The sequence below is a fragment of the Centropristis striata genome, chromosome 6 (assembly GCF_030273125.1).
Source record: "Centropristis striata isolate RG_2023a ecotype Rhode Island chromosome 6, C.striata_1.0, whole genome shotgun sequence".
NCBI classification, from domain to species: Eukaryota; Metazoa; Chordata; class Actinopteri; order Perciformes; family Serranidae; genus Centropristis; species Centropristis striata.
Window position 1 is genome coordinate 22,415,567 of NC_081522.1, and position 25,482 is coordinate 22,441,048.

Genomic DNA, 25,482 nt, shown 5'->3' on the forward strand with positions numbered 1-25,482 from the left:
CTATAGTCTAGGGTCAAAGCAAGAATATAGTGGAGGCTCAGTGTCTTTTTATGTATATATATATATATATATCTGCAAAATACCAACTGGAACATTTAAAAGTGATATTGATTGAATATTTATGTCGGCCTTAAAAAATGACACAAATAATGCTTAATTTCACCTTAAAAGTTGGTATTTTTCATACATAAAAAAGACACTGAGCCTCCACTATATCCTTGCTCTGACCCTAGACTATAGATCTAGAAGCTTAATTTCCTCATCTTTGATTGCCTACTTACAAAAAAACTAAGGGAAAAACGGTCCAACAACTGATCAAGATGGGCAATTTGGCCGCCATTTTGATATGCAAATGAGAAGGTCAAAAACTCAAAATTTCGCTTGGGAACCATTTTTTTTTTACTAAATAAGTAAAGTAGGTCGGTTCCCGACTTGTACCCATAAATGCTCCTCACTTTCACTTTTTGGACAATTCCGTCTAGACTATTAGAAGTTGAGCCAGATTTCCAGCTCAAAACGGAGTCTGAGCTGGAAATCTGGCTCAACAATCTTAGCTTTTGATAAAGATTCAAAGGGTTGTTTTTTGTTTTGATCACTTAAGTAGGATGATGCACAGTTTTTCTTCGTGACCATAAAAATGGTCAGATTGGTAGGCAATTTTAGTTAGCAGCCTCAAACAACATGCAGCAGCTCTCTCTTAACAACCAGACAGAATAATCTCTCAGGTGAAAGGAACAGCCCCAGACATATTGCAGCAGGGATAACCCAGACAATTTGGGACAGATACCCTCAGATTAGTCACACACACACACACAGGACCCTGCTTCAGCTACGGAACCCTGTCGACAGCATGTAGAAACCTAGAGAAACACGTTTAGTGTGAACCCATTGGTCCACATATTAGTAAAATAGCGCCTGTTCATATCTCAGACCATTCCTCTTTCCTTTGGTTAGCAGATTGTGGCCGTATTTCCCTCTCTCTGTATTCACTCAGTGGTGTCATTCACACACTGCAGATTAAAGCAGCAGAGACAACACAACCACCACCACCAATGCCAAGAACGGCTATTCCAGCAAACCTAGCAGAGCCTCCCCTACCCCGAGAAAGTAGACACCCTGCGCAATGCCAAATAGAGGAGCGATGACCAGAGCGCGACATGTTGCACCCTTCAGGAAAGCTGATGGGCCCTCCCGCATCATGATACGCCTGCAGAAGTACATAGAGAAGACAAATGCATTTAAAGAAATAAGTCAAAATGATCGTTATGTATGAATATTAAGGCAACAAATGTTTCATTATAGACTACAAGGTAACGCTTTATAATAAGGTCCTTAATAACCATTAAGTAACAAGTAATAAGGCATTGTTCTCGCTTTAGATCCGGTAGTTGCAAAAAGCATAGTTAATTTCTAGTTAACTTATAATAGATGAGCAATAAAGTATATTTTAATATCAATAAGCAAACAAAATAAGATTAATAAAGGCAAGGCAAGGCAAGGCAAGTTTATTTGTATAGCACAATTCAACACAGGGTAATTCAAAGTGCTTTACATACACATTAAAACAGCAAAAACAGTCAATTAACAGGGAACAGGGAAATAGAAATAAAAATAGAAATAAGATAAAATAAGATACAGCAGGATGAGAAATAGATAAAATAATAAAAAGCACAAGTCAAACATTGCATAAGGCATGGCAAATACATAATGGGTGGGTCATGGGTGTTTGTAATGCCATTATTAACACTTATATAAGCTTATATACACACAATAATGTTAATAAGCATCTTGTAAGGACTTACAAGGGCCTTATTACTTGTTAATTAATGGGTATTACAAGGACCTTAATATAAAGCGTTACCGACTACAATCTTACCGTGTGCAGTCAACTATTCCTCTGTATGTGTCCTCCCCCTCGCCTTTTTGCAAAGTCTGCAGACGAGTCTTTATAACTGTACAGTCGTTTAAAAAAAATAGTCATTACATCACTTCATAGGGACTGAGTGCCAGTTAAAGAAAACCGAAGCCAATGTGGCCACTAATGACAATCACAGGACAATAAGTACTAACATCTAGTGGTGGAATGTAACTTAGTACATTTAATTAAGTGCTCTACTTCAGTTCAATTCTGAGGTACTTATATAAGTCTGAGTGGGTCAGTTCTGCATAACGATTACTTTTACTTTTGATTCTTTAAGTACATGTTGATGCTGATACTTTTGTACTTTTACTCAAGTAGGTTTTGAATGCAGGACTTTTACTTGTAGTGGAGTAATTTCACATTGTGGTATCAGTACTTTTACTTAAGTAAGGGATCTGAATATTTTTCCACCACTGCTAACATGTAGTGTAATGATAAATAAAAAAACTTGGAAATATGTCACATATGAAGCCACTCATATCAGCCACTGTATCAGCACTGGTGAATGATTTGGCTGCACCCATTATAATTCTGCTATGAGTGAAATATGCTCCAGGTGAACTCAATATTTCAAGGCAACAAACTTCGATAAAATTTTAAGTTGGACAATTAAACGAAATATTTTAAGTTTTGTTTTTGAGTTTGCTCAACTCTGAATTCAGATTTTTGCCAACTCAACTACCAACTTATAATTTTACATTGAAATAACTTTTAATCCTTACTTCTGCTAACTTCTGCAATGTGCTGAAGTGGCACGATTGTAACGCCGCTATGAAACTCAGCTAATGTTGCGACCACAATTTTGAGTTAGCATTGATACGCTAATGGCTACTCTTGTAGCTGTAACAAGCAGTGCCATTAGCATCAATTAGCCGCTAGCATCAGTTAGCCGCTAGCATCAGTTAGCTGCTAGCGTCACTTAGCCGCTAGCATCAGTTAGCCGCTAGCGTCACTTAGCCACTAGCATCAGTTAGCCGCTAGCTTTCGCTAATGAATTTCACCGCTTTCCCGCATTTCCCAACAAAGAAATAAGAGTTATCAGAACTATTGTCCCTTGTTGTGAACCCCAACTTAAAGATATAAGTAACAACAACTCACCAACTTGTTTTTGAGCAGACAACTGGCTTCCTTTGTTGTGCTAACTTACATTATTGCCCTAAATGTCAATAATTTATATTTCCAAGTTTTACCAACTTAAAACACTGTTTTAGGCAAAAAAAAATACAAGTTGGCTTTTTTGCAGTGTAAATCAATCACAATCGTCATAGGTGGCACTAATCTCAGGATGCAGGGCTTGACCCAATAGATAGCAGAGGAAGTAGAAGTGTGTTTTTTTCTCCTACTCACCATCCAGTGGTGTTACAGCCACAGCTGCCACAGAGCCCGCGGTGCAGCCTGCCATAAAGGACTGCCAGAATGGCGCCCTGGCCTGCACGTCACCCACTTTTTCATGGCCCAGTGCGTTTAGGTTGGCAAACAGTGGGAAGTAAATCATTGAGAAAGGGACATCCCTGAAAGACATGGTTTTAAAAATAGTAAGATTAAAAGAGGAAGAGAAGGCTGTTTGGGTTTAGAGGAAGAAATAAAATGAAGTGAAAGTCACAGGAGGGAAGCAGAGCGAGGGAGAGAAATGGCCCCATTCAGCTGCAGTACAGCAGCCAGACATAGCTGCAGGAATCTATTGATCCTTGTTGATTGGTAGAGGTGTCAGGAAATACAACAAATGCAGTGTGAGTTATATGACATAACACTCAACTCATTACAGTAGTGATGATGCAGAGTTGAATGAAAGGAGAGCCAGAGAGTACAAGAACATATTGTCATGGAGTGAGTGACACCAGTGAGATCAAGAAGACGATTCATTTTAACTCATTAAGGCCTAAAACGCCTGTAAAACCTCTGGGCGATTTTAAAATACCCCCCCTAAAAGTTTTTCTGTAAATTCAACAGAAACGACAATGCTTCTACTAAATAATAGATTTTTCAGCCTCTGTAGCAGATAGAAATGAAATTCAAAAAGTATTTGATAGCTTATACCAGCTATTCTCAACCTTGGGGTCGGGACCCCAATTGGGGTCGTGAGATGATTTCTGGGGGTCGCCAAATCATTTTGGAAGTCAGCTCTGTCTCCACTGTGTTAAAGTATTCATGTGTTAATGTGTTTTAGTCTTTTTGGTCACTTAATGTCTTTTTTTTGGTCATTTTGTGTCTTTTTTTGATCATTTTGTGGTCAATTTGTCTTTTTTGGTCATTTTGTGTCTTTTTGATCATTTTGTGTCTCTTTTGGTCATTTTGTGTCTTTTTTCGATCATTTTGTGGTCAATTTGTGTCTTTTTTGGTCATTTTGTTTCTTTTCTGGGTGATTTGAACTGTGCATGTGAGATTCTGTTCAGTGAGCGGGAGTCACAGACAACATGCATATTAAATTGGGGGTCGCGACTCAAAAAGGTTGACAACTACTGGCTTATACAAACACTACAAAACGACGTATCCGCTTTCCAGGCTTCAATGGGATAATGGAGACCAGAAGGAACTGTGTGGAATAGTTAAAGTCACTTTATGTCACCATGGTTTGCCTCTGTATCTGGAGTTTTAATTGTAACATAGTTAGTAAATACTGAGATGTACATTCAGAGTAAAAAGAGAAACAAATAGCATGTTATGTGTTATGTGTGTATGACCTCATTAAGGTAGCTCCTGCCCCCCTGTAGAGGCCAGCCAGCCCACGGGTCTTCAACAGCTCCACAGTGATGCCGGTGGCCGAGGCCCGGGGTGGGGGGCTCCGCCCTGCTGGTGCTGGTGGGGGGGCCACCAGTGATGGAGCAGGACCAGGGGCAGCTGTCTGAGCGGGGGTCTGAACAGGCCTCTGGGCAGCTGAGAGTCAAACAGAGATTGTCCAAGGTTAACACATGCAGGCATGGTGATAAATAGTAAATAGGAAGTTTCCCAAAAGATGAATGCTTTCACCTTTCACATTTTTAAGCAAGATGTGAACACTCACATTGGGTCTTATTTAATAAGAGGCATACATGTACATGACTTAAAGTGGACATACAGTATAATGCTAATTCTAAGTTACACATTATATTTCGTTAACGCTTTATATTAAGGTCCTTGTAATAACCATTAATTAACAAGTAATAAGGCCCTTGTAAGTCCTTACAAGATGCTTATTAACATTATTGTGTGTTTATAAGCTTATATAAGTGTTAATAATGGCATTAAAAACATCCATGACCCACCCATTATGTCTTTGCCATGCCTTTATTAATCTTATTTTGTTTGCCTATTGATATTAAAATATACTTTATTGCTCATCTATCATAAGTTAACTATAAGTTAACTATGCTTTTTGCAACTACCGGATCTAAAGCGAGAACAATGCCTTATTACTTGTTAATTAATGGTTATTAAGGACCTTATTATAAAGCGTTACCTGTATTTATCATACTGTCTATATGAATACATCTGCATTCATACTGTGAAATGTTCTGTTTTTGCAACTGTTTCTTTTAACCCCTGCTGAAAAAGCCCACTTTGCTCTGATTGGTCCAGTGTTCTTGGCTTCTGCACCATCACCTAGACCTGCTTTATAATCAAATCAAAGTCTCAATTTTTACAATATGTGTAACATTTAGGTTACACAAATCAATCTCAGTATAGATATGAGAAAAGCAACAAGTTTCAGAGTTGATTTGCTTCCAAAATAGGATTTTCCAAGATTTCAGTACATTGCATCATTTTACACTGACATGAATTTTGATACACACTGCATCTTAGTATTTGTGCAAAGAGGAAAAAAAAAGGGCATTCAATTCAGTGACCAACTCACCGAGCCTTCCTGCATCCTGCAGCTGGATCTTAAGCATCTCCATGGGAGTGGTGACTACCACCTGACAGGTCCCGGCCCCACACCCTGCCAGAACCTCCCCCCATAGGGGCAAATGCCTGGAAACACAACAGAGTGTCAGTAACAGATATAATGCATTAACAAGAGAAATATTTTGGAATAACCTAAGTCTATATATTGGTTTATAAGAGCAAATACATATTCTTGAGACATTTTTACGATTAGTTTGTTTGCCAGAATGTTCCAAAGAAACTGAGAAAATCATGGATGCCAACACTACACTACATACTGTATATTTTTGAAAAGGCAAATTACACAAATCTAGCTAAGGTGCTTTAACACTTAAAACAAGATGAAGAAAAACATCTGTCACTGATTAACCTAGAGCACCAATTTGTAGGAGTATGGCAAATATTTGCTTATTAAAAAAAACGTATCTACCGTAATGCAATGCATTTAAAGATTTGATTGTGCAAGAGATGTTTGTTTAATGTTGCCTACTATGTGATGTATCTTTGAAGGGCAAAACGAAACAATTTACCCATCCTTCGAAAGCTTCTGTCTGAAGACATCATTGGCAGCCAGCTTGATGGCTTTTTCTGGTGTAACAAGAGTGAGGTTCACCGCTGCACCTGGAACAGACAAACAGGCTGATGACAGTGACACACAACAGTTTCCACTGAGGTACACAAATAGAACGAACACACACGGCAGCTTATGGCTCACGTCTAATGGTAGTAGACACAGGTTGTTATGACAAAAAGACTGAGGGCCGGAAGGAGAAACAACAGCGTAGGTGGATTAAGCTTATAGTAAAACAGTTGTAGTGTTGTTTGTCACAGGGATTAGAAATGCAAAGAATACCTCTGTAGCATCCAAAATAGCCCTCTGAGCGCACCGTCTTTGTCAGACAGTCGAGCCTTTAAAGACAAAAAAGAAGGCAATTGATATTTTGTCTGTTTTTCATTAGGTCCCAGAATACATCATAACAATTGTTGCATTCATGGGGTGTGGGAATTATCTGAAAACTGAGTCCACAACTGCAAAAATTCATGTAAACACCTCCACCACACCTCAAATCAGAGGCTTGTTGTAGCCGGTCAGACTGTGCGAGCATGTGAGTCCCAGGGCTCCGCCCTTATATGGCGGTTATCGTAGATAACGCCCTGCCACCTCATGCTGTTATTAGTGTCCACGCTTTTTATGACTGTTTGTGGTACACTGCAAAAAAGCCAACTTGTATTTTTTGCCTAAAACAGTGCAGGGAAACGGTAAAATTCGGTCATCAGCGAAAGCTAGCGGCTAACTGATGCTAGCGGTTAACTGATGCTAGCGGTTAACTGATGCTAGCGGCGCTGCTTGTTACAGCTACAAGAGTAGCCATTAGCGTATCAATGCTAACTCAAAATTGTGGTCACAACATTAGCTGACATTTCATAGCGGCGTTACAAGCGTGCCAATTCAGCACATTGCAGAAGTTAGCAGAAGTAAGGATTAAAATTTATTATAACTTATAATGTAAAATTATAAGTTATAATGTAAAATTATAAGTTAGTACAACTTACAGTTGAGTTGACAAAAATATGAATTCAGACTTGAGCAAACTCAAGAACAAAACTTAAAATATTTAGTTTAATTGTCCAACTTAAAATTTTATCGAAGGTTTGTTGCCTTGAAATTTTGAGTTCACCCAACTTTTCTTTTTTTGCAGTGTAGCGTTAGCACCATTAGCAGCTTTCCTCCATGTGCAGGCAATTGATATGCTCTAAATTACGTGTGCAGTCACTTTAATTTGCGTATTGCATATTAGCAATATGATTTAAGGTTATAAATGTTACTGTCACTTTGGGTCAATATAAGGCATAGTAGTAATGGCAAGACCTGAGCGTAATAATTTGTGTTGTTGTGTTTTTTTGTTTGTTTTGTTTGTCTGTTCTTTTGTTTGTTTGTTTTTCTCATCTGTTTTTTTTCTCATCTGTTTTATTTGTTCCTTATTTATGCTGTGTAACAATGTCTGTTGTGTGTTGAGGGTATAGGTTTGGATATTATTTTGGTTTTCTGAGTGGTATGAAAGGGACCACCCCCCCGCTTAAGATTGGAAGGTGTCTCGCTTTCTGTAATAAGTTTTTGACTTTGGCAAGTTTGTGTTTCTGTGCATATTATTAGAGCTTTTTTGATTTACCCTATGTGAGGGAATATGAGTTGTGGGGGTTGGAGTTTTGTGCATATCCTCTGTAACCTGTTGATTAATTGTGAAAAAATATATAATAAAAAAAAAATGTTACTGTCCACGTAGGGTGACCTAGTTTAGGTAGAAAAGTTATTATTTCAACATTAACCCTGATAACAAGTCAAGTAAATGTTTTAGTGGATGTTTTTTGTAGCGTTCATGTTGTTTAACACAATGGAGATGGATGTATAAAGAGATCTGGATGCAGTGCTGGACGTGGAGCACCATTCATTCCTATGAAAGTTCCTCAGTGGCACATTAAGCCAACTTCCATGCATAAAATTACCCAGATCTTCTGTATCTATGTGCCCATAGAGCAAGCATACTAGAGACTTTGACGGCCCAGCGGGCTATCTTCCAGTTTATTGCTCCAGCAACTCGGAATGAAGTGATGATGCTAATGTTATCAGACTGAATTAATCAAATTCTGATAATAATACAAGTCATTTGATGGGGGTTTTGTGCTCAAAAAATGTATCAGGTGATTTTCAGATGTCTCTTTCACTATGTAAGCAACTCAGGACTTTGTAATTTCATGCTGAAGTCATCAGAACAACTTCCTAACTCTGGAAATGTGACCATGCAAAGATCACATGGATGCACCAAATGTTCGTGTTTCACCATGAATAGTAATACACTTCTTTTTTTTTCAGCCAGGCCTTTACCCAAATACACCATGACCCTATATTCTTTCACAACAGCAATCTGTACAGAGACCAGTGATGTCAATAAACTGGTAAATGAGCAGTTCTCTTCATTTTTTTTCTTTGCACAGAGCGGGAAAAAAAAATCCAAACTCGTGATTGGGCCTTGAAGGGAATAAATTGTCCAAGCTATTTTTCCATCTCTGACTCACAGTGGAAACCCACAGTCTAAAATGTGGTTAACACAGGAAGGCCACGCCCAATCAGAGAGAAAATGCTCTGATGTGTGTTGGTGCTGATGTCCACCAGATGTGGGTCTTTTAAGGACACAGAATCTGTCTTTTTCTATTCATCTCTTGATTTTCTTGCTTTCATTTCAACTTTTGTCTGGTTTTGGTTGCTTCAGAAACACACATTGTATACAGTCATTGCCCTAATATGATCCCATGAGTGAGTTTCATACAAACTCACTAAAACACTGGGCCAAATATGGGAAGAGTGTGTTTAGTTGTGCTGCTCCACCCTCTGAGATTCAGTGGAAAAGTATGTGAGTCTGCTTCATCTAAATAATTCTGACTTGTTTGTAGCTCAAATTAGAGACTGCTGTTAACCATAAACACATTTTACTTCTGAAATGGTTTCACAGTTCAGATACTTCACATTGGTTAGATATGTATGCAAAACAATGTCTGTAGCCCTTCCCTAGGTTATGGATAAGGGTACATTTAGAGGCTTTTTTTCATTAGAAAGTACTGTAAAAAAAGCAGTAATGTGAAATCTCTTATCTTGGTGCGACAGATCGATGACAGTATCAGGTTAACTCGGGCCAGGGGAGCCCTACTCACATTCCTTTGTAGACTTGGACGCCCTGCTGGTTCTGTAGGCGGGTCTTGGCGAGGTCAATAGGAAATACACATGTCACACCAACCAGGCCTGCCACGCCCCCATTAATCAGCTTAGCAGGGAGGCTGCTAGAGGATCAACATAGACACAAGCACACATGCATGCACCGACCAATTTAAACACCAACACAAGCCATGCAAGTGACACATCCATTCATGGACAAAAATACAAATAAAACGGGCACACCAGCAAGACACACATACACAAAGAGAGTGTAAACGCCCAGCGTTAACCCAGCTGCTGCTTCCACATTGTGAATATGTCTTTATTTTACTGAACAAGCATGCACTGTAATAAATTGCTGTAAGAAAACAGCCAAATTGTGACAGTAACATACTGTTTTCCATTAAAAAGTTATTATACTGTAGAAAACAATGCATTCTGGGCAATATTTATAGGTAGCTTGCCTGTTCCCATAAAATATATGATATATATCTATGATATTTTCTAAGTCTCTTCTTGTACACATTTTAATGGCTGCATTTTATTTAATAACTCATTTAGTGTATGGTATATTAAAATTACTGAGGTTACAGTGAAGACAGCGCTTAATATGTTGCAATTGGCAAACCCGGCAGCAACCCTGCTGCCAGTATTTTACTGTTAATGTACAAGACAATTAGTTTACAGTGTGGTAAAGATACTTACCTAACTTTCTTCTCCGCCATCCTGCTTGTGTTTGGGCTCCAGACCCAGGCCCACTACTCCTCCTCTCTTCCTCCTCCTCTTCCTCCTCCTGCTCCAACCTACTCCTCCTCTTCGCTTTCCTTTTCCTCTTCCTCTTCCCTCCCACACTTCGGCTCTCAGCCCCAAAGTTGTGACCACAGCTCAACCCTCACCTGCCCACCCACGCCACAAATGCAGCTCACTGCTTCCTTTAATGTGGCGGCAATGGGCCGCCTTGTTCTTCTCCCTGGTGCGGCAGGGGTGGACGCCCTTTTTTCTGTTGTGGCCAAAACCACGGTTGTTGAATCTGTGTCTTCTGGCCAGCCTTTCTGCTTTGTGGTACTTCACAGCAAAACCCAATCTCTCTCCCACTGCCTATAGAAACACATGCAGTTCATATGGATTAAATCATTCGTGAGACCTTTTCTGTCCCATATGATGTTTATCTTTCTCAAAGCCCCGTTGAATAGACAGTTGTGATTATAAGGCGGTAAAGGAGTGTATATCTATGATGGAGGATTGACACACCTCACATAGGAGTCTATCAAATCCAGATTTAGTCATTCATAAAAGTGAATAGCGGCATATCCCAGGACTACCACACTGAGACAGAACATCTTGAGTCTCTCTAATCTGCCTGCTAAAAGGGATAAGAGTATTTGATCTAGCAAGGAGGGCAGAACTGAAAATGAGGGGCTTACCGGTATTCTTTTACAGCATTTGGAATCCAGCATTTAACAAAGGACTGAAAAGGAGATTTGAATGCAAGTTGGAAATTTTGCCTGACAAGTTTTTTTTCCTCCATATAGAAAGTACAATAGTTTGCAGTGTAAAGCTAAGAAGCGTGTAGCACAGATTATACTAATGCTGTTGAAATCTTATCTTGTGTTCCCAGCTCTTGCTTTCATTTACTATGTTTTCTGTTTCATCCATTCTTTATTCTGCCTTTTCCCCTCCTGACTTCCCCCTTCCCTCAGCTCCCTAATTAATCTCTCTCTTAATCTCGCCACCTCTATTCCGCCTCTATTTTTACCTACCTGTAAACCTTCACTCTATCCTCGCCTGTCCTCTCCCCTGTGAGTGACAGAAAGAATTTTTGCTTTGTTCATCCTCCTATTGTGTATAATTTCCCATCACTTTAACTTTTTCATCTCCAAATATTTGTGTTCTATTTATTTCCTATGTTATACTGTCTTTTCCATTGCTGGATCCTAGTAACATTCTACACATGCCTTTCACTGAGCCTCTTTCTGTGAAACTTTCTTTCAGCTCAGCTCCATTCACGCACAGTAGTGACCCTGCCAAAACACAGACAAGGGTGCCTCACCCCAAGCCAACCTCCAGCTCTCAGACCTCTATATCCCCTAAAAAAACTGCACTGGAACACCCCTAGCTCACACGGCTCACACAGCACAAGCCCCCACGAGACCCTTTTCAAAAAAACTTCATTTTCCTCCATCACAGAGATATAGCAGTGGGGAATGGGGGTCTTACCTCTGTCGGTGCATCCCACAGACAGGATCAAGCTGTCCACTTTCCTTTCACTTCAACAATGTGTGCAGCAATGGTAGTCAAGCGAGAGCAATCTGAGAGAGCCAGCCGCCACTCAGGGGCCGTTGCACAAACACCAGCATTGTCCTGCTGCCTAAGTCCCTCCCTCTCGTGGTGACTCCCTGTGTGACACGGTCCCAGCAACTCAGCTCTGCACTAACACATCTCGACATAAACTCATGCTGCTGCCACAACGCACGCAACAGACACACACAGTTATAACTCAGTGTGGATTGTTTCTAAGATTATATATATATACAACACTGACACCAACAAAAAAGGCTGAGCATCAGTAACAAGCTCTCTATTCACCAGTCCTGCTATTACATAATACCTCAAGGCACATTGAATTCCACAAATGTTCACAGATTTACAATTTCTGCCAAGGTAGCAGTCATTCTACTCATGTGATTATCATTCTTTGAGACATTTTATTAATTTATATTGAGAAATGTGTAAAATTAGGTAATAAAAGGGCAAAAAAGTTATGTAAGGACATCAACAAAAAGAGCATGTGACTGCCACAGCAACCACTCATTACCCCTTAACTATTTTTCTCATGAGCATTGATTGATGTATTGATTCTTGCTGATGGAAAAACAATTTCTATCAGTGATCATTTCACTCATCAGGAGGGAAAATCCTTCATTAGAGATGATAATGTCAAAGCTGGTTTTCAGATTTTAAGCACTTCCTTACACCATGCATCCATGCACAATAAAAAGAAAGGTTATTTGAGGTTTGTGGCCTGGCCTATATATCACTATACGTCAGTGAGGGGGGGTTTGTCTCTGTTTCCAACCAAGAGGATCAGCAGCCAGCTTGGAATTACCCATGCCACTTTTGCAATAGAGGACTATATTCCTAAGGTTTAGACAGAGGATAAATTAATTTATTAGAGGTTAAAATGATTAATAATAATGAGAGTGCTTTACAGAACAAGATAAAATAGTGTACATACACAAAACATAGAACATAAGACCCCATAAAACAGAGTGTGATACAAAAAAATAATAAGAGGGGGATTGAAATTAGACGAACAACATATTTATATTTATAGACTGGTAAAATATGCAAGAATAAACTTTTAAAAATGCATAAACATATATTAAACATGAGCAATCAGTCACCTTAGCATACTGAAATGTCACAATTAAAGAATAAAAGGGATTCCCCCCCCCCCATTTTATCATTATAGGCAAAATGTTAATAAGATAATATATAACGAAAAGCATAATAAGACAAACTTTCCCAGTCACATGTGCAAAAACATACTATTTTGTCGCTGATTATATCCAATATGTTACAGCACCATGAGAGCACACTTCAGAAAATAAAAAGCTCAATAAATCCACAAACCTAATAACTGTGGTGTCCTGAATTGATGCGGAAAAATAGGATTCAGATGCTTTACTTATGTTAAAGTAGCACTACTAAACTGTAAAAATAAAACTCCTGCATTACAGGATCAAAATCAACAGTGTTCATTTTATGGAGTGGAGCCTGTCTGTGTTATATTTTTTTTTGTATGGTATCGATATATTACGACTTTTGCATTTAAGTATGAGCAGTGTTTACATTTTGTAGTTTTTTGAGGGGGAGCTCATTCTAATTACTTCTACTGTTAGTTTAATCAATAATAATGCATTGTAGATAAAGTGAGCTTATATTTAACGTAAGTAAAATAGCATGTATAGTATGTTAAAATTGTACTAAAATACACCTTAGCATAGTTAAAAACTAAAGAACAATTTTCTAGTTACATTGCACCAGTGGTTTTCTACCCTGGAGGAAGAAAAACTAAAACTAAATTCCTTTCATTTACTGTAGCTTTAAAAATAACCATCAGTGTAATTGTGAGTCAGAATAACATATTGGTGAGGGTGTTTCCCTGTGTACTGCCCCAATCTGTGAAGACAGACCGTTGTTTTCACTTACAGAAAGGGTTAACTACTGCACAGCCCTGTTAACTGGACAACGCTTCTTTTGGGCTTTTGTGTTTCAATGGGCCACCAACATTGCCACGGTTACAGCACATAATAACAAGATCAACTCTGTGATTCTAAATCAGAATAAAACAGTAGTGATAAAAAGTACTAATTACATACTTCAGGTCAATAACATTTATTTGGATTCAATAATGGAAACATGGTATTTATTTCACTTATTCACTCACATTCAACCAGACTTGAGGAACGAATGAATGAATGAATGAATGAATGAAGTCACATGGAGTAGGCTACAGTTTCAATGGAAATCTGTCTTTTTGCAGTCTTCAATTGCACATGGGATGTATTGGAGTTCTAGAAAAACTTCAAAGTCAGTTCACCCACCCATTGAGGTTGGTGATGGTGGCTCCTCAGTTGGTCTGTCCAACTGTGCCTAAACTTGTATATTTGTTTTAATGTTAGCTAATTGTTGGGGTACCATCCGCAATTTCCACTGATTACATACATAAACATCACTGCTTTGTTATGATTACTATACTCCCTCTTCCCCATTAATATCTTCGCTATTTATTATATCTTTATTTACTTTTTAGGTATTAGGGCTACGTGCAAGGCAAGATGCACTTTATATTCTTAAAAATGGGTACTCCCAATATCATAAAATTACCATTGCTGGTATTTAATAAATGCAATGTGTATTGATTATTGTGCATTTAAAATAGCACTTTATATTTACTGTGCAATCGGGCAATCTGCAATATAATTACGCACCTAACACTTTAACACTTCAGCACTTTAATCAACCCTTTAATATATAAACGTAGCGTTTAACACTAGTGAAATACGTTTGGTCCCCTGACCCTTGACCCCTGACCCCTGGCCTGTATGTTCCATGATCCACTATACTTTTCATTGTTCTTGCTTTTATTTTTATTTTCTGTTCTATTGTGTTCTCAAGGACACGTTTTCTCTCCTCCTGCTCATTCTGGCCATGAAGGCCAACTGCCAACTTGTTGTTATTGTTGTTTAATTGATTTTATTGTTCATTAATATATATTATTCAAATATATTGATATCAAACTCAAACTCAAGATCTTCATCTACAGCAAAATGTCTCAGAATGTCACTATATTTGCTTGGATACATTTGCTTTGATATTCATGGTTGAGAATGAAGTCTACTGTATTTGGTGACCTTAACTTTGACACTATAATGCCATCAAATACACTGTGAAAGCAAACTCTCTACACAGTACAATTGGTTGTAATTCAACCCTACCATTACTTAAAAGCCAACAATGTTTTTTATTTTTTTGGAATTGTGTCACGATGGAAACAGCTTGGGCCCATGTTTAACTCTTGCCAATTGTTGACAGCAAACACTGCTACAGCAACAAGCATTTATAATACTTTCCTCTGAAACAGTGGTGGTCTGGACTAGTGGACGGACAGAAAAAGTAAATCAGAGTGTGCTTTGTGTGTGTTTGTAAAAAAATATTTACCACTGAAATACTCAACACATATCGTATGATATTTAGAATGCATAAGTATAATATATAGAGTATAAGCATAATATGTGCAGTCAGATATACTTTAGTAGGCTTCTGAGTCACTAAACCCTATCCATGTTGGATAAATCATACACTTTCCTCTTGCACCACCTTCAGGCCAAGATGTTACTTGCACACGCCATATAATGAACGTAATAATTAAATGTAATGCAACTACATTTTCAGATCACACTCATGCTTTCAATAAGAGAACATATTTTAATTTAAAGAAGCTTTCCTTCAGGCCTAAATTAAGTCAAGTTATTTGCATTAGAGTTTGCCTTTTACCTTTTATATTCATTAAGTGACTTAAATGCATGTATTACAGTTTCAAGTTTACACATACTTTGATTGATACAAGCTATATAAGGGAAGTGCCTTATTCATTTTTTTTTTCTGACATTGATGGCTTATGTTTATGTTTTTTGTAGCCCCATTGCAAACACCTTAACAAGAAAGACTTGGGAAATGTTTGGGGTCTGATATGGTGTGCTTTAAAAAAAAACAATAAAATAGGATGTCATAAGAATATAATAATGAGCATGGGCATCTAACTCTGAAAACAGCCCTGCAGGACGGAGTGGCCGTGTGTTACTCACTGTCATTGAGCACCACTGTCTCATAGCATGCACTTTTTACATATTGCGATGGGGGGAGCCCTTGTGTAGTGTATTGCTCATAACATACACCGCGATGTTGTTTACAAAAATCTAAATGTAGCTGGCAATTTACTGTACGCGAGAATGGTCCAATAAATGTGTTTTTTTTTTAATTTGGGTTGTTTGGAAACTCTTGTTGTAAGTCAATCAAAAGATTGGTAGGTTAAAAAAAGACGTTGAAAGTTGAAAATAAACGAAAATGTAGAAAAAAATAAACCAAATAATAACTAAAACTCTGAATTAATCTCCGCGTAACAGGAAAGCACACTGACGTCACTAAAAAAAAACAAGTTAGGCTACCAACGCATACCTGGTTCATCTTTTCAGTTGTTTTATTCATTCACAAGCATTCCCTTTAAACAGCGGCCGTACCATCGAGCCAGTGCGGTAGGGTTGACTTTAGACTTCTGCTATTTTAACGAACAGACAAATCAAATTGCATATATGTTTAATAATGAGAGTTTATTGTACAACGATATCAACATACTTGACATTACAAATAATATTTCTGTTTAAATAAAGTATGTAAGTAAGTATAAATATGTGGAGATAAGTAATCGCACCCCCCCTTTTCGCCGTGAGATGGTACGGCCCTTCCCATCTGTTCAGCTCCGGTGAGACTCTGATTGAAACAGATTGTAGCGCTCCGCGGGATCGCAATGGCAACTGTCCGTACAGGACGACAGCAGCAACTTTTGTCGTGTTTGTAATGTTACAGAGACATTATAAGTCGCTGAAGAAACTACTTTCTAATGTGAGAAACAAACGATACACAATTTTTCAAGTCCGAAAATGTCCCAGGGATGTACAGTTTCTGTGGAAGAGATCCAGTGTTGGTGGGAAGTCCCCGCCATAGCCCACTTCTGCTCGCTGTTCAGGACAGCGTTCAACCTTCCAGACTTTGAAATAGAGGTAAATTAAAATTATGGTTGCTTCCAGTAGCATGAATGTCTTTCCCAGCGGAAATGAAAAGTTGTTTGTGTCAGCTTTTTTGTTTACGCGGAGCGCATTTTGTGTAACTGGCTATGTGGTTAACCAGCTTAGCAATGTTCTGTGAACTTCCCGTTCGGTAACGTTACTAAGGCAATCCTGTTAGGTAACGAGCTAGCACAGCCAAAAGCTAGCGTTAATTGCTAATTGCTGGTCATCAGCGTTAAAAAATGCCATAAGTGGTGCAAGCTGAATATAGCAGTCATGATACAGTTTTATGGTCAGATATCTGTTGTAACGTTACGTGTTTCTTTAACGGTTTATACTCTGATCTTCCTGAGTAACTTTGGATTAAAGTGCTGTTGGTACAACCATGTGCGACTCGTTTGTTTTCATTTGGCCAGAGCCTCATGTCTATGTTAAAAGCGACCGTATTTCAGGTGTTTCAAACAAAAAGTAGATGAGAGAATAGACTTAAAATAAGATTATGTGACAAAGTGACGAAACGATTTGAAACTCGTTAGCATTTAGATGGTAACCTTTTAGAATATATCCATGCGACTGTAGAAATTTGTTTGTCGGGCGAAGAGTCGAGCGATAATCAAACCGCTCCTGCTCATTAAGTGGACTTTGCCGCTGTGTTTTGTTTCTTTTTCTGTCATAAAGTAAAGTTCATGGCGTGAGGTTCGAGTTTATTGTCTTGCAGTTGCAAGCCATCTGGCTTGGGTAGCCATAGGGACGCAGATGCTGTTCAGGCATTGTTTGCTCGCCCTGTTTTGTTGCAAGAAGCGATGGTTTAAACCTTCCGTTCTGATATCAGTACAATAAATTACAGAGGAGAAATAATCCGTCCGCTCAGTGTTCTATCACATTATACATTACATTTATTACACCACGGTTACATAATTCAACTTTAACATGCCATCCGACCATCCCTTGTTCCTTGAGATGTATTCAGACTTCACAAAACAGCTAATTGTAACATGTATCAATTCAGTTATTACAACAGAACAACATTAATCCATCGAGGAATGATTGCACTTTAAAGAAATTGGTTAGGTCAACATCACGCATCAACAGTCTCCATCACTCATTCATCCCCACCCCCTTCGGCAGAGAAACACACGTAGGCATCGCTTTGTTATTAAACGAGGTGCAAGGCAGATGGGGGATCGCATTGCGCCTAGTTTACATGAAAGTTGAGGATCTTATGCTGATGCATTTGTCCTTATGATAGGATTGGATTTATGAAAGAAAAAAAACCCCGCATTACTGTTGAAGATAACGAGTTATCCAGTTGCAAAGAACTGATTGGTTGCGCTTCTCTATATTAACTTTATGCTTCTGTGAACTAAACATCGTTTGAGCCATTCAGTTTACCACGGGTCGTTCTCCTACTACCCAGTACAAATGATGTATTTGTCTTTAACCGCACCACTAAGCAGATCACATGTGAATACACCCCCCCCCCCTCCCCCTCCCACCCCCAGCTGTATTTCGAGGAAATATTGAGATTGATGTAGTAGTCTTATTCTTTGACATCTCAATCAGACACACAAGTGTTCAAGGTCATAACTCTTTTAGATCTCAGCAATATTATAGGCAGCTGTGGTTACAATAATAACTAGATCGTAAATGGTAGGACTAATTGACACTTATTGCTTTCGGTGCTTTGACTGAATGCCAGTGAAAATGCATGTGTTCTAAGGAAAACCAAGCAATAATGTGTCTGTGGAATGTAGTGCTAAAACCTCTTTAACTGTTTTGGATGGGAAAACAAGAAGCAGAGTGTGTATTGCTCAGTTGATTTAATCTTGCATATTTGTTGTATCAGAACACAGTCCAAATCAAAGAGTGAATTTTATTGTAGTGTGATGTCATGCGTTGATTTTGAATGGTTTAAAAATGGCTCTGTGACGTTCTTCTGGATTTTTCTTTTGAGTTTGTGTGTGTATGTGTTTGTAAAGCACTAAGCATTTGGTTGAAATACTTAATTTCAGCAGCAAAAACACCATTGGAATACATTAAAACTTGTGCTATTCTAGGCAGAAGCCCTTCAATTCTGTGCGAAATAGCAACAAAAATATGTTTTAAAATGTCTTTTAAGCCTGCACATGGGGAGAGGTTGGTACTCAAAACATATACCTTAGCTTTTATATTTGATTGCAAAATTGTGCATTAAGTGATCCAGCATTGTGTGTCTTACATCAACAGATGTGAATTGCTATGGACAGGTAAAAAAGGTTGTAAATTAAGGTATTTGTCCGCTTTAACAAACTGCCCTGTTATGTGCTGAATGCCCCTCCAGTGTGTATAAAAGAAATATGTGTTTTATTGGTTTCTTTTATCTGTTTTTATTTCTTGTGGAATATTTCTTTGATGAATAATGCGGGAGCCTTTCTTAGTTTGTAGACCAAATCCAATGCTTTTTAATGCTGTTTGTGTCCTAGGTGAGTAGAAGATTAAATCTCCTTAAGAAGCCACATTTAAATTGAGACTTTTATTCCACTAATAGCTTCTATAAGAGCCAAATCAGAGTTTAAGTGCCTTGAGGAGCCGACATATCAGAATAGTCTGGTCTATTGTGCAATTTGTTATGTAAATGCTGTTTTTTTTGCTTTGAATTACTAAAATATCTATACACGTGCACACGTTTGTCCTATTGACTTAATTGATGTTTAATAGTTTAGAGTAAGCCTAATGCAGGCCTTTGTATTGTACTGCCATAGGGCTGTCATGCTTCTGAATGTGGCCTTAAGATGCATATGGTTTTGGGCAAGATTGTGCTGGCTTTTACACCTGTGTACATTCCCATTTAGTACATAAAATGGGCCTTTGCACAGGTGTCGTATTAGAAGAAGTTATAAAGAATAAGGCAATACCTTTGTACAACATTCTGTCTTTCACACTTCAGATACCAGGAAGACAAATCACTGCACTTTAGATATGACGATATAAAGATATTTGCTCATGTAGTTTCTATGGTTATGCTCTGTGGCTTTGCAAGCTCAGATATTGACGTTAAGTTCTGTCATTTGAATAATGTAGAACAGTAGTCAGTAATGGCTTGTTCCAGAGTAAGCCATTGATATCTAGCAATATTTACTTTCGGAGGACTTTGTGTTTGCAGAAATAAAGAGGAAACTGTCAGACGAACGTTTGTTTTGCTTAATGCTACATACCTGCAACAAGACAAGCTGGCCCGGCCACTGTTGTGCTCTCTCTCTCTCCCTCCTTTGCCTTTGTCTTGAAGTGCAGTTCAGCTTTATGAAAATTGATGAGCCACTGATATGTAATAATCAGTCAATATAAATTTGACACCTGACAAAGTCTTTCACCTTGGACATTAATTCTCTTTTGTCTTCTTATAAGATATGCTTTTTGGCTGGGCTTGTGTGTGGATGGTTGGGTAATGTCAGTCACCCCAAGTTGCGATCCTATCTCTGGATGTGTAGGTTGAATTACCCAAGACGAGGTGGAGACGGGGGCAGCATAGGAGGCAGGAAGTGGCTGTCACTGGTCATGACAGAGTGTGGGGTGTCGAATGATTTTACTCTGTCTTGGGCTTTGGTGTCAACATTCTCAGTCCTTCCTGGTGGACATAGCATCTTATATTGGCTGCTGTTGTCCTTTTGACATCCTATCCTTTATATTATTGATGGCAGGGTCAATGCTGTGGCTACTCAGGGCCTCAACCGACTCTGCATTTCACAGTATTTCTATGCATTTCTTTTTAAGACATCTATTCTGGTTTTACCATATGGTGCCACCTATGGGAGATGAATAATAGTGGTGTGGGAATGCATACTTTCACAGCAGCTGGTTGTGGAGTTATGATTTTGGGGTCTTGTTGCCTATTTCTTCATGACATGAGAAACATGAACTTGTTGAGTGGAATTATTTTTTGTTTTGGTCTGTGCATGCTGAAATGTAATGGTAAAGTCAAGATGGCTGGGGAAGCTGACTAAATATCAAGTTTAATGGTGTCACTGAAACACCTGTTTCTTTTTCTCATTATGGAGGCTTTTCTAATGAATAGCACATTTGAGACCACAATGTTTTGTATTCCGGGAAACTGCTACCAGGGTGGATATCGACAAACTCACTGAGTGAGTCTGACAGCACTGCTGTGGTACTGTTGGGACAGCCTTTTTCTTTCTACGGTGCTGGTCAGTAATAATGGAGACTCCCCCCAATCTCCTTGGCTAGCCTTACAAAACAGCCCCTTGCACATTGTTCCTTGGCAGATACACTTCACTGTCGCTGGTTTCCACTTTCCTCAGGCTGTAGGCAGTGAGCTGGGAAGTGTGTGTGTGTGTGTGTGTGTGTGTGTGTGAGCAAGCTGAGTGGGTGAGATGGAGAGGAAAGAAAGAATGAGTGGGAGGGAAGGGGAAAGAGGGGAAGTGGAGAAAAGTGTCCTAGAGATGGAGAGCAAGTGAATGAGAAGGCGAAAGCACATTAGTATGAAAGAGTTAAAGAGGGATCTGGACGGAGGAGGCCCAGGGTCAACACGGCTGTCCCCTTTGCCTGGCTTTTTATCTCCGCGGCGTATGTTTGATTTCTTGGCTATGTGTCTGTGAAATGATGCCGAAAATCCCACAGCCAACAGCCGCTGCAGGCCCCTGTTGCTGGATCCTCAATAATGTGCCCTTCTTTGCCAGACATAGTCCTTCATGCCAAGGACCTCTGTCCCTGTCATCTTCCCACTCCATGCTCTGCTGGCAGCCTTTTTGGCACATCATCATGTATTTATTCCATATATCTTCATCAGCTGCCTGTCATTATCCACAACCCCAGTTTAAAAAAATATGCAGGGGTGCTGAGTAAAATGTAAATAATAACAACAGAATGCTTAAAATGAAGAAATCACAATGTGTACAAAAACAAGAGTTTATCAGTTAAAAAAAGATCATAAAATTAATTGTCTTTGTAAATGTTATATTTGAATATATAAGGATTAGACAACATCCCAACTTTCTGGTTCTTATGGTGATCTCTGACCTGACTTAAATTCCTATTTTGAGCCTTTAAATTGGACTTGTGGTTGTATTTAATTTTTTTCCTGTACAAATGATCAACATATCTCTTCATAGCATAATTGTTGTCTGCTACTGTGAGCCATTGCCATCCTTGTTGGGTCAAGAAATAAAGAGACATCTAGCAAAATAACTTAAATTTCTGCTGCTCACTGAAGTGACTGTTTGTTGTAGCTGGAGAAAAATTAATATGGACATAAAAAGCACAGCATTTTAAACATGCTAAGGATGTGGCTTTTATAGATGGTGATTGGTCTGTTAGTTTGTCCACCACTTTGATCCAGTGGACAATTTGAAATATCTTAGCAACTATTTTAATTCTAATCCTTGTGACTCTGACATTTCAGGCACTTCTCAGTAGGGCGAAGTATTGACCTATCCTGTAAAATATCTCAACATCTTCTTCATGGATCGGCACAAATGTTGTTTCAGACAGTCGTGCTTCCCCTAGTTTTTATCCCAATAACTGTGCTAATGACCTTTCATGTAGTGTCACCAGTAAAACCAGTCAATAACTTCACACCATTACATAACATTATACTACATGTCATTTAGCTGACGCTTTTTGTCCAAAGCGACTTACAATAAGTGATTCATCCTGATGGGAAGGTGTAGTTGTATTTGATTTTTTTTTTTGTAAATTATATGCACTGAAATGTTTTAAATGTGAAAACACTAAAGATGGGTCTATGCCTTTAGGCTTGACCTTAACTTTTAAAGTTGTGGACTGTTTTGATTATAGCAGCCACTCCTTTACAGTAGGTCTGGTCTAAATCATGCCCTAGCAGGTTTCATCACAGGTATTATCCCCACTCTAGTTTGAAAATTAAGACTGTTCCAAAATGCTGCAAATGAACAAATTCCATTTTATTAAATCTATTTGAGGCATCTTGCTGATAATTACTCTGGTCAATGAAATTTCAGCACTGTCTATCAGTTATTTGTTATTTTTGTTTCATTAAGTAACCACAATGGCAAAGAGACCCGATAAAGTTTCAGTTTCTTGATTGCTATGTCCGTGTCTCGCTCGTACATTATCTCTCATACATCGCCCAAGTGGTGGTTTACTTGAACATATTTGAAAATAAGTGCTGTTGTAGCAACAGAACAACTTCTAGATGAAGTTACAAAGTCTTTGTAGGGCCATCTATGAAGAACTTATTCTCAATGTGATGTTGTAGATTTGTTAAGTTGTGTTGCTGTTAGACATTGTTTTTCAAAGGACAATGTTGTTCAACTTGATAATCTCAATTATAACAATTCTCAGCACATCATGTCCGTGAACTGACCTGTTAACAAAACTTTCAAACAAACTCCTGCCTTGATAGGACTTGCAGAGATATTATTGGAGACACAGATTTTGCAATGTCCATATAAAATATAAAACATAAAATATATCTTTTTGTGATTATAGAATCTTACTCTAAATAGGGCAAAGGAAGTTTAAGCAGATGCAGTAAATTTATTTAGTTTAATCATCGTTTTAAAACAATATGAGCACATGATCATTGTATCAAAGCATCTTGCATGCACAGAGAGCACACACACACACACACACACACACACACACAGTGAATTACGCATGCATAGATAGTGACGTTCGTCACCCAGAGACAGACAACAGAGACAGAATAAGAGACAGAATAGCAGATTATTTCTAACAATTGACAGCTCCCTCACTCCCCAGTTAGTTTTGATTCACCTGTTTGGGTATCTCGAGTATCCCAGTTAGCTTTTCTTCTTCTTTCTGCTCTTGTTGATGGATTGTGAGATATCTTCTCACTCATTATAATCTGCCAAACTCCTGCAACTCACCTTCACCTTCACCTTCAACAAAACATCTTCATCAAACCCTCCTGCCTCCAGTTTTTTGTGTTTAACATGATAAAGGACCAGCCTCTCCGTCGACCTCTCCCCAAGCCCCATCCTCACTGCCATCACTTTCCCCTCTCACCCGTACCCATTAACAGCCCTGTACCCCATCCCCTTCTCGAGCCCCAGCAGCCTCCCTGTCCCCGAGCTCCAGCCCCTGGCATCACCATGACTAAACCCCAGATGGTGGGTCTTTCTTTCCCTTCCCCCTGGAGGGTGGAGGCTCTCCGCTCTGACTGGGTGCTAGCTGCTGCTGCTGCAGCCTTTCTGATGAGGGGGGTCCTATTTTCGTAAAGCCCCTTGTGTGATTGTAAAAGAAGATTTAGTCCTATTAGATCTGGTAAACAAGCGAGAGCAGGCAGCCTGTGAGCACGTCCTTGTTTCTGTTGTCTAGAAAGCAAATGGATTAACGGGGAATAGGATCAAGGCTTAAGTGTTGCTCCATCATGGCCCAACTTCAGACAGACACACACTCTTGCGGATTCCCAGTTTTTGTGGATTATAACTGCAGACTTAATATGTGTTGCCAGTCTGGCCTCAATTAGGGGGCTTTGATGTGAGGGCCAAGGATGGATGTGGTGAAGATGTGTGGCACGATATCACTAGCAAAACAAGCAGGGGTTGAATCAGGTGGGGTTTTTTTTTAAACTTTTGTTGTGATATCTGCACCATCATCATCATCATCATCATCAGGGATCAGTAATTGGTGATTTATATCACCTTCAAATTTGGTCTGCTTTACCTTCTTTGTCAATTCCAGGGATGAGATTAAGGCCACACACCCATTCTTGTAGCTCCATTCTCATCCCAGATCTGCACTGTTCACTCATCCCTCATCCCTTTCCCTTTCATTCCTCCTGTCCCACCCACTGACACATCCCCAGCTCAGCCCTTCTTACAGCCTCACAGACATCAACCTCTGACACTCTCCGATCCAGATCAGGCTACACATAAAGCCTTCAAAACTTTGTCATACTCAGTGAGTACCCCTCAAAGATCAAGAACCTTTTTGCATGTCTTTTTTAATACCCTCCCTTACATGCACTGTGAGCGGGGCTTTGTAAGTGGCTGCTGCCCCTCCCCCAGTTGTGATTGACAAGTGAGAGCAGCAGTACATGCATCAGATGGTTTCACATGGGGAGTGTGTGCACAGAGGGGGAGGTAGAGGGGCACATACACCGGGGTTTGTTTCAGCCAGCTCCATTGTTGCAGCTCCCCATGGTTCCCTCTCTCTGTCTCCAGTCTGGGCCGGCATCCCTCCAGTGTTGCTTTCTCACTCTGTGCCTTTGCAGCTGGTTGTGAAGCAGAAACGAGAAGAGAGAAACCAATTGATGAAAACTTCACCAAACAAGGTCTCCTCCAGTGGGAGCCCCGGAAAACTTGGTTGACTGGTTAATATATGTGTTTAGCCTGCCTAGAAACAATGTTTTGTGTTAGTGTGTATTTGTGTCAGTTTGTGTGTGTGTGATGCAACACCACAGCTAGAGGAGGTAATACAGACAGAATTTATTCTGGGACATGGTGATGTTTGATTGTATAGAAAACAGAGTTGGCAAATTGAGGGAGCAGTGGGAATTGTTATTCTAAAAGTTGATTTTTTTTTATAGCATAGTTGTCGAGAGAGTTGTCTCAGTGCTGGCACATGGGCAAGAATTAGCCTGGCTAATGCCAGACTATATCACAAATAATGAGATATAGTCTGGAGACCACCTATTCATTTTT

General features: G+C 39.2%; 2 protein-coding genes across 3 annotated transcripts in view; one reads left to right on the forward strand and one right to left on the reverse strand.

Annotated features, from left to right (window-relative positions):
• Positions 1 to 333: 333 nt before the first annotated feature.
• Positions 334 to 11,805, reverse strand: slc25a18 (solute carrier family 25 member 18). 2 transcript variants are annotated; one of them, XM_059334721.1, is made up of 11 exons: positions 11,709 to 11,792; positions 10,916 to 10,959; positions 10,197 to 10,589; positions 9,491 to 9,616; positions 6,636 to 6,691; positions 6,313 to 6,403; positions 5,754 to 5,869; positions 4,603 to 4,795; positions 3,269 to 3,432; positions 1,877 to 1,952; positions 334 to 1,207 (listed from the first exon to the last, which is right to left on the reverse strand). In XM_059334721.1, exons 3-11 carry the CDS (start codon positions 10,214 to 10,216, stop codon positions 1,066 to 1,068), a joined length of 984 nt encoding a protein of 327 aa, XP_059190704.1. In that variant the 5' UTR covers positions 10,217 to 10,589; positions 10,916 to 10,959; positions 11,709 to 11,792; the 3' UTR covers positions 334 to 1,065. The 2 variants fall into 2 exon arrangements, with proteins under 2 accessions (XP_059190704.1, XP_059190703.1); XM_059334720.1 differs by lacking the exon at positions 10,916 to 10,959 and having other exon boundaries at positions 11,709 to 11,805.
• Positions 11,806 to 16,530: 4,725 nt separating this feature from the next.
• LOC131972898 (chromatin remodeling regulator CECR2) overlaps positions 16,531 to 25,482 on the forward strand; it is a 49,598-nt gene continuing 40,646 nt past the window's right edge. Inside the window, exon 1 of the mRNA XM_059334700.1 lies at positions 16,531 to 16,834. Within this exon, the coding sequence (XP_059190683.1) occupies positions 16,715 to 16,834 (120 nt within the window). The 5' untranslated portion in view covers positions 16,531 to 16,714. The remainder of the gene's footprint in view (positions 16,835 to 25,482) is intronic.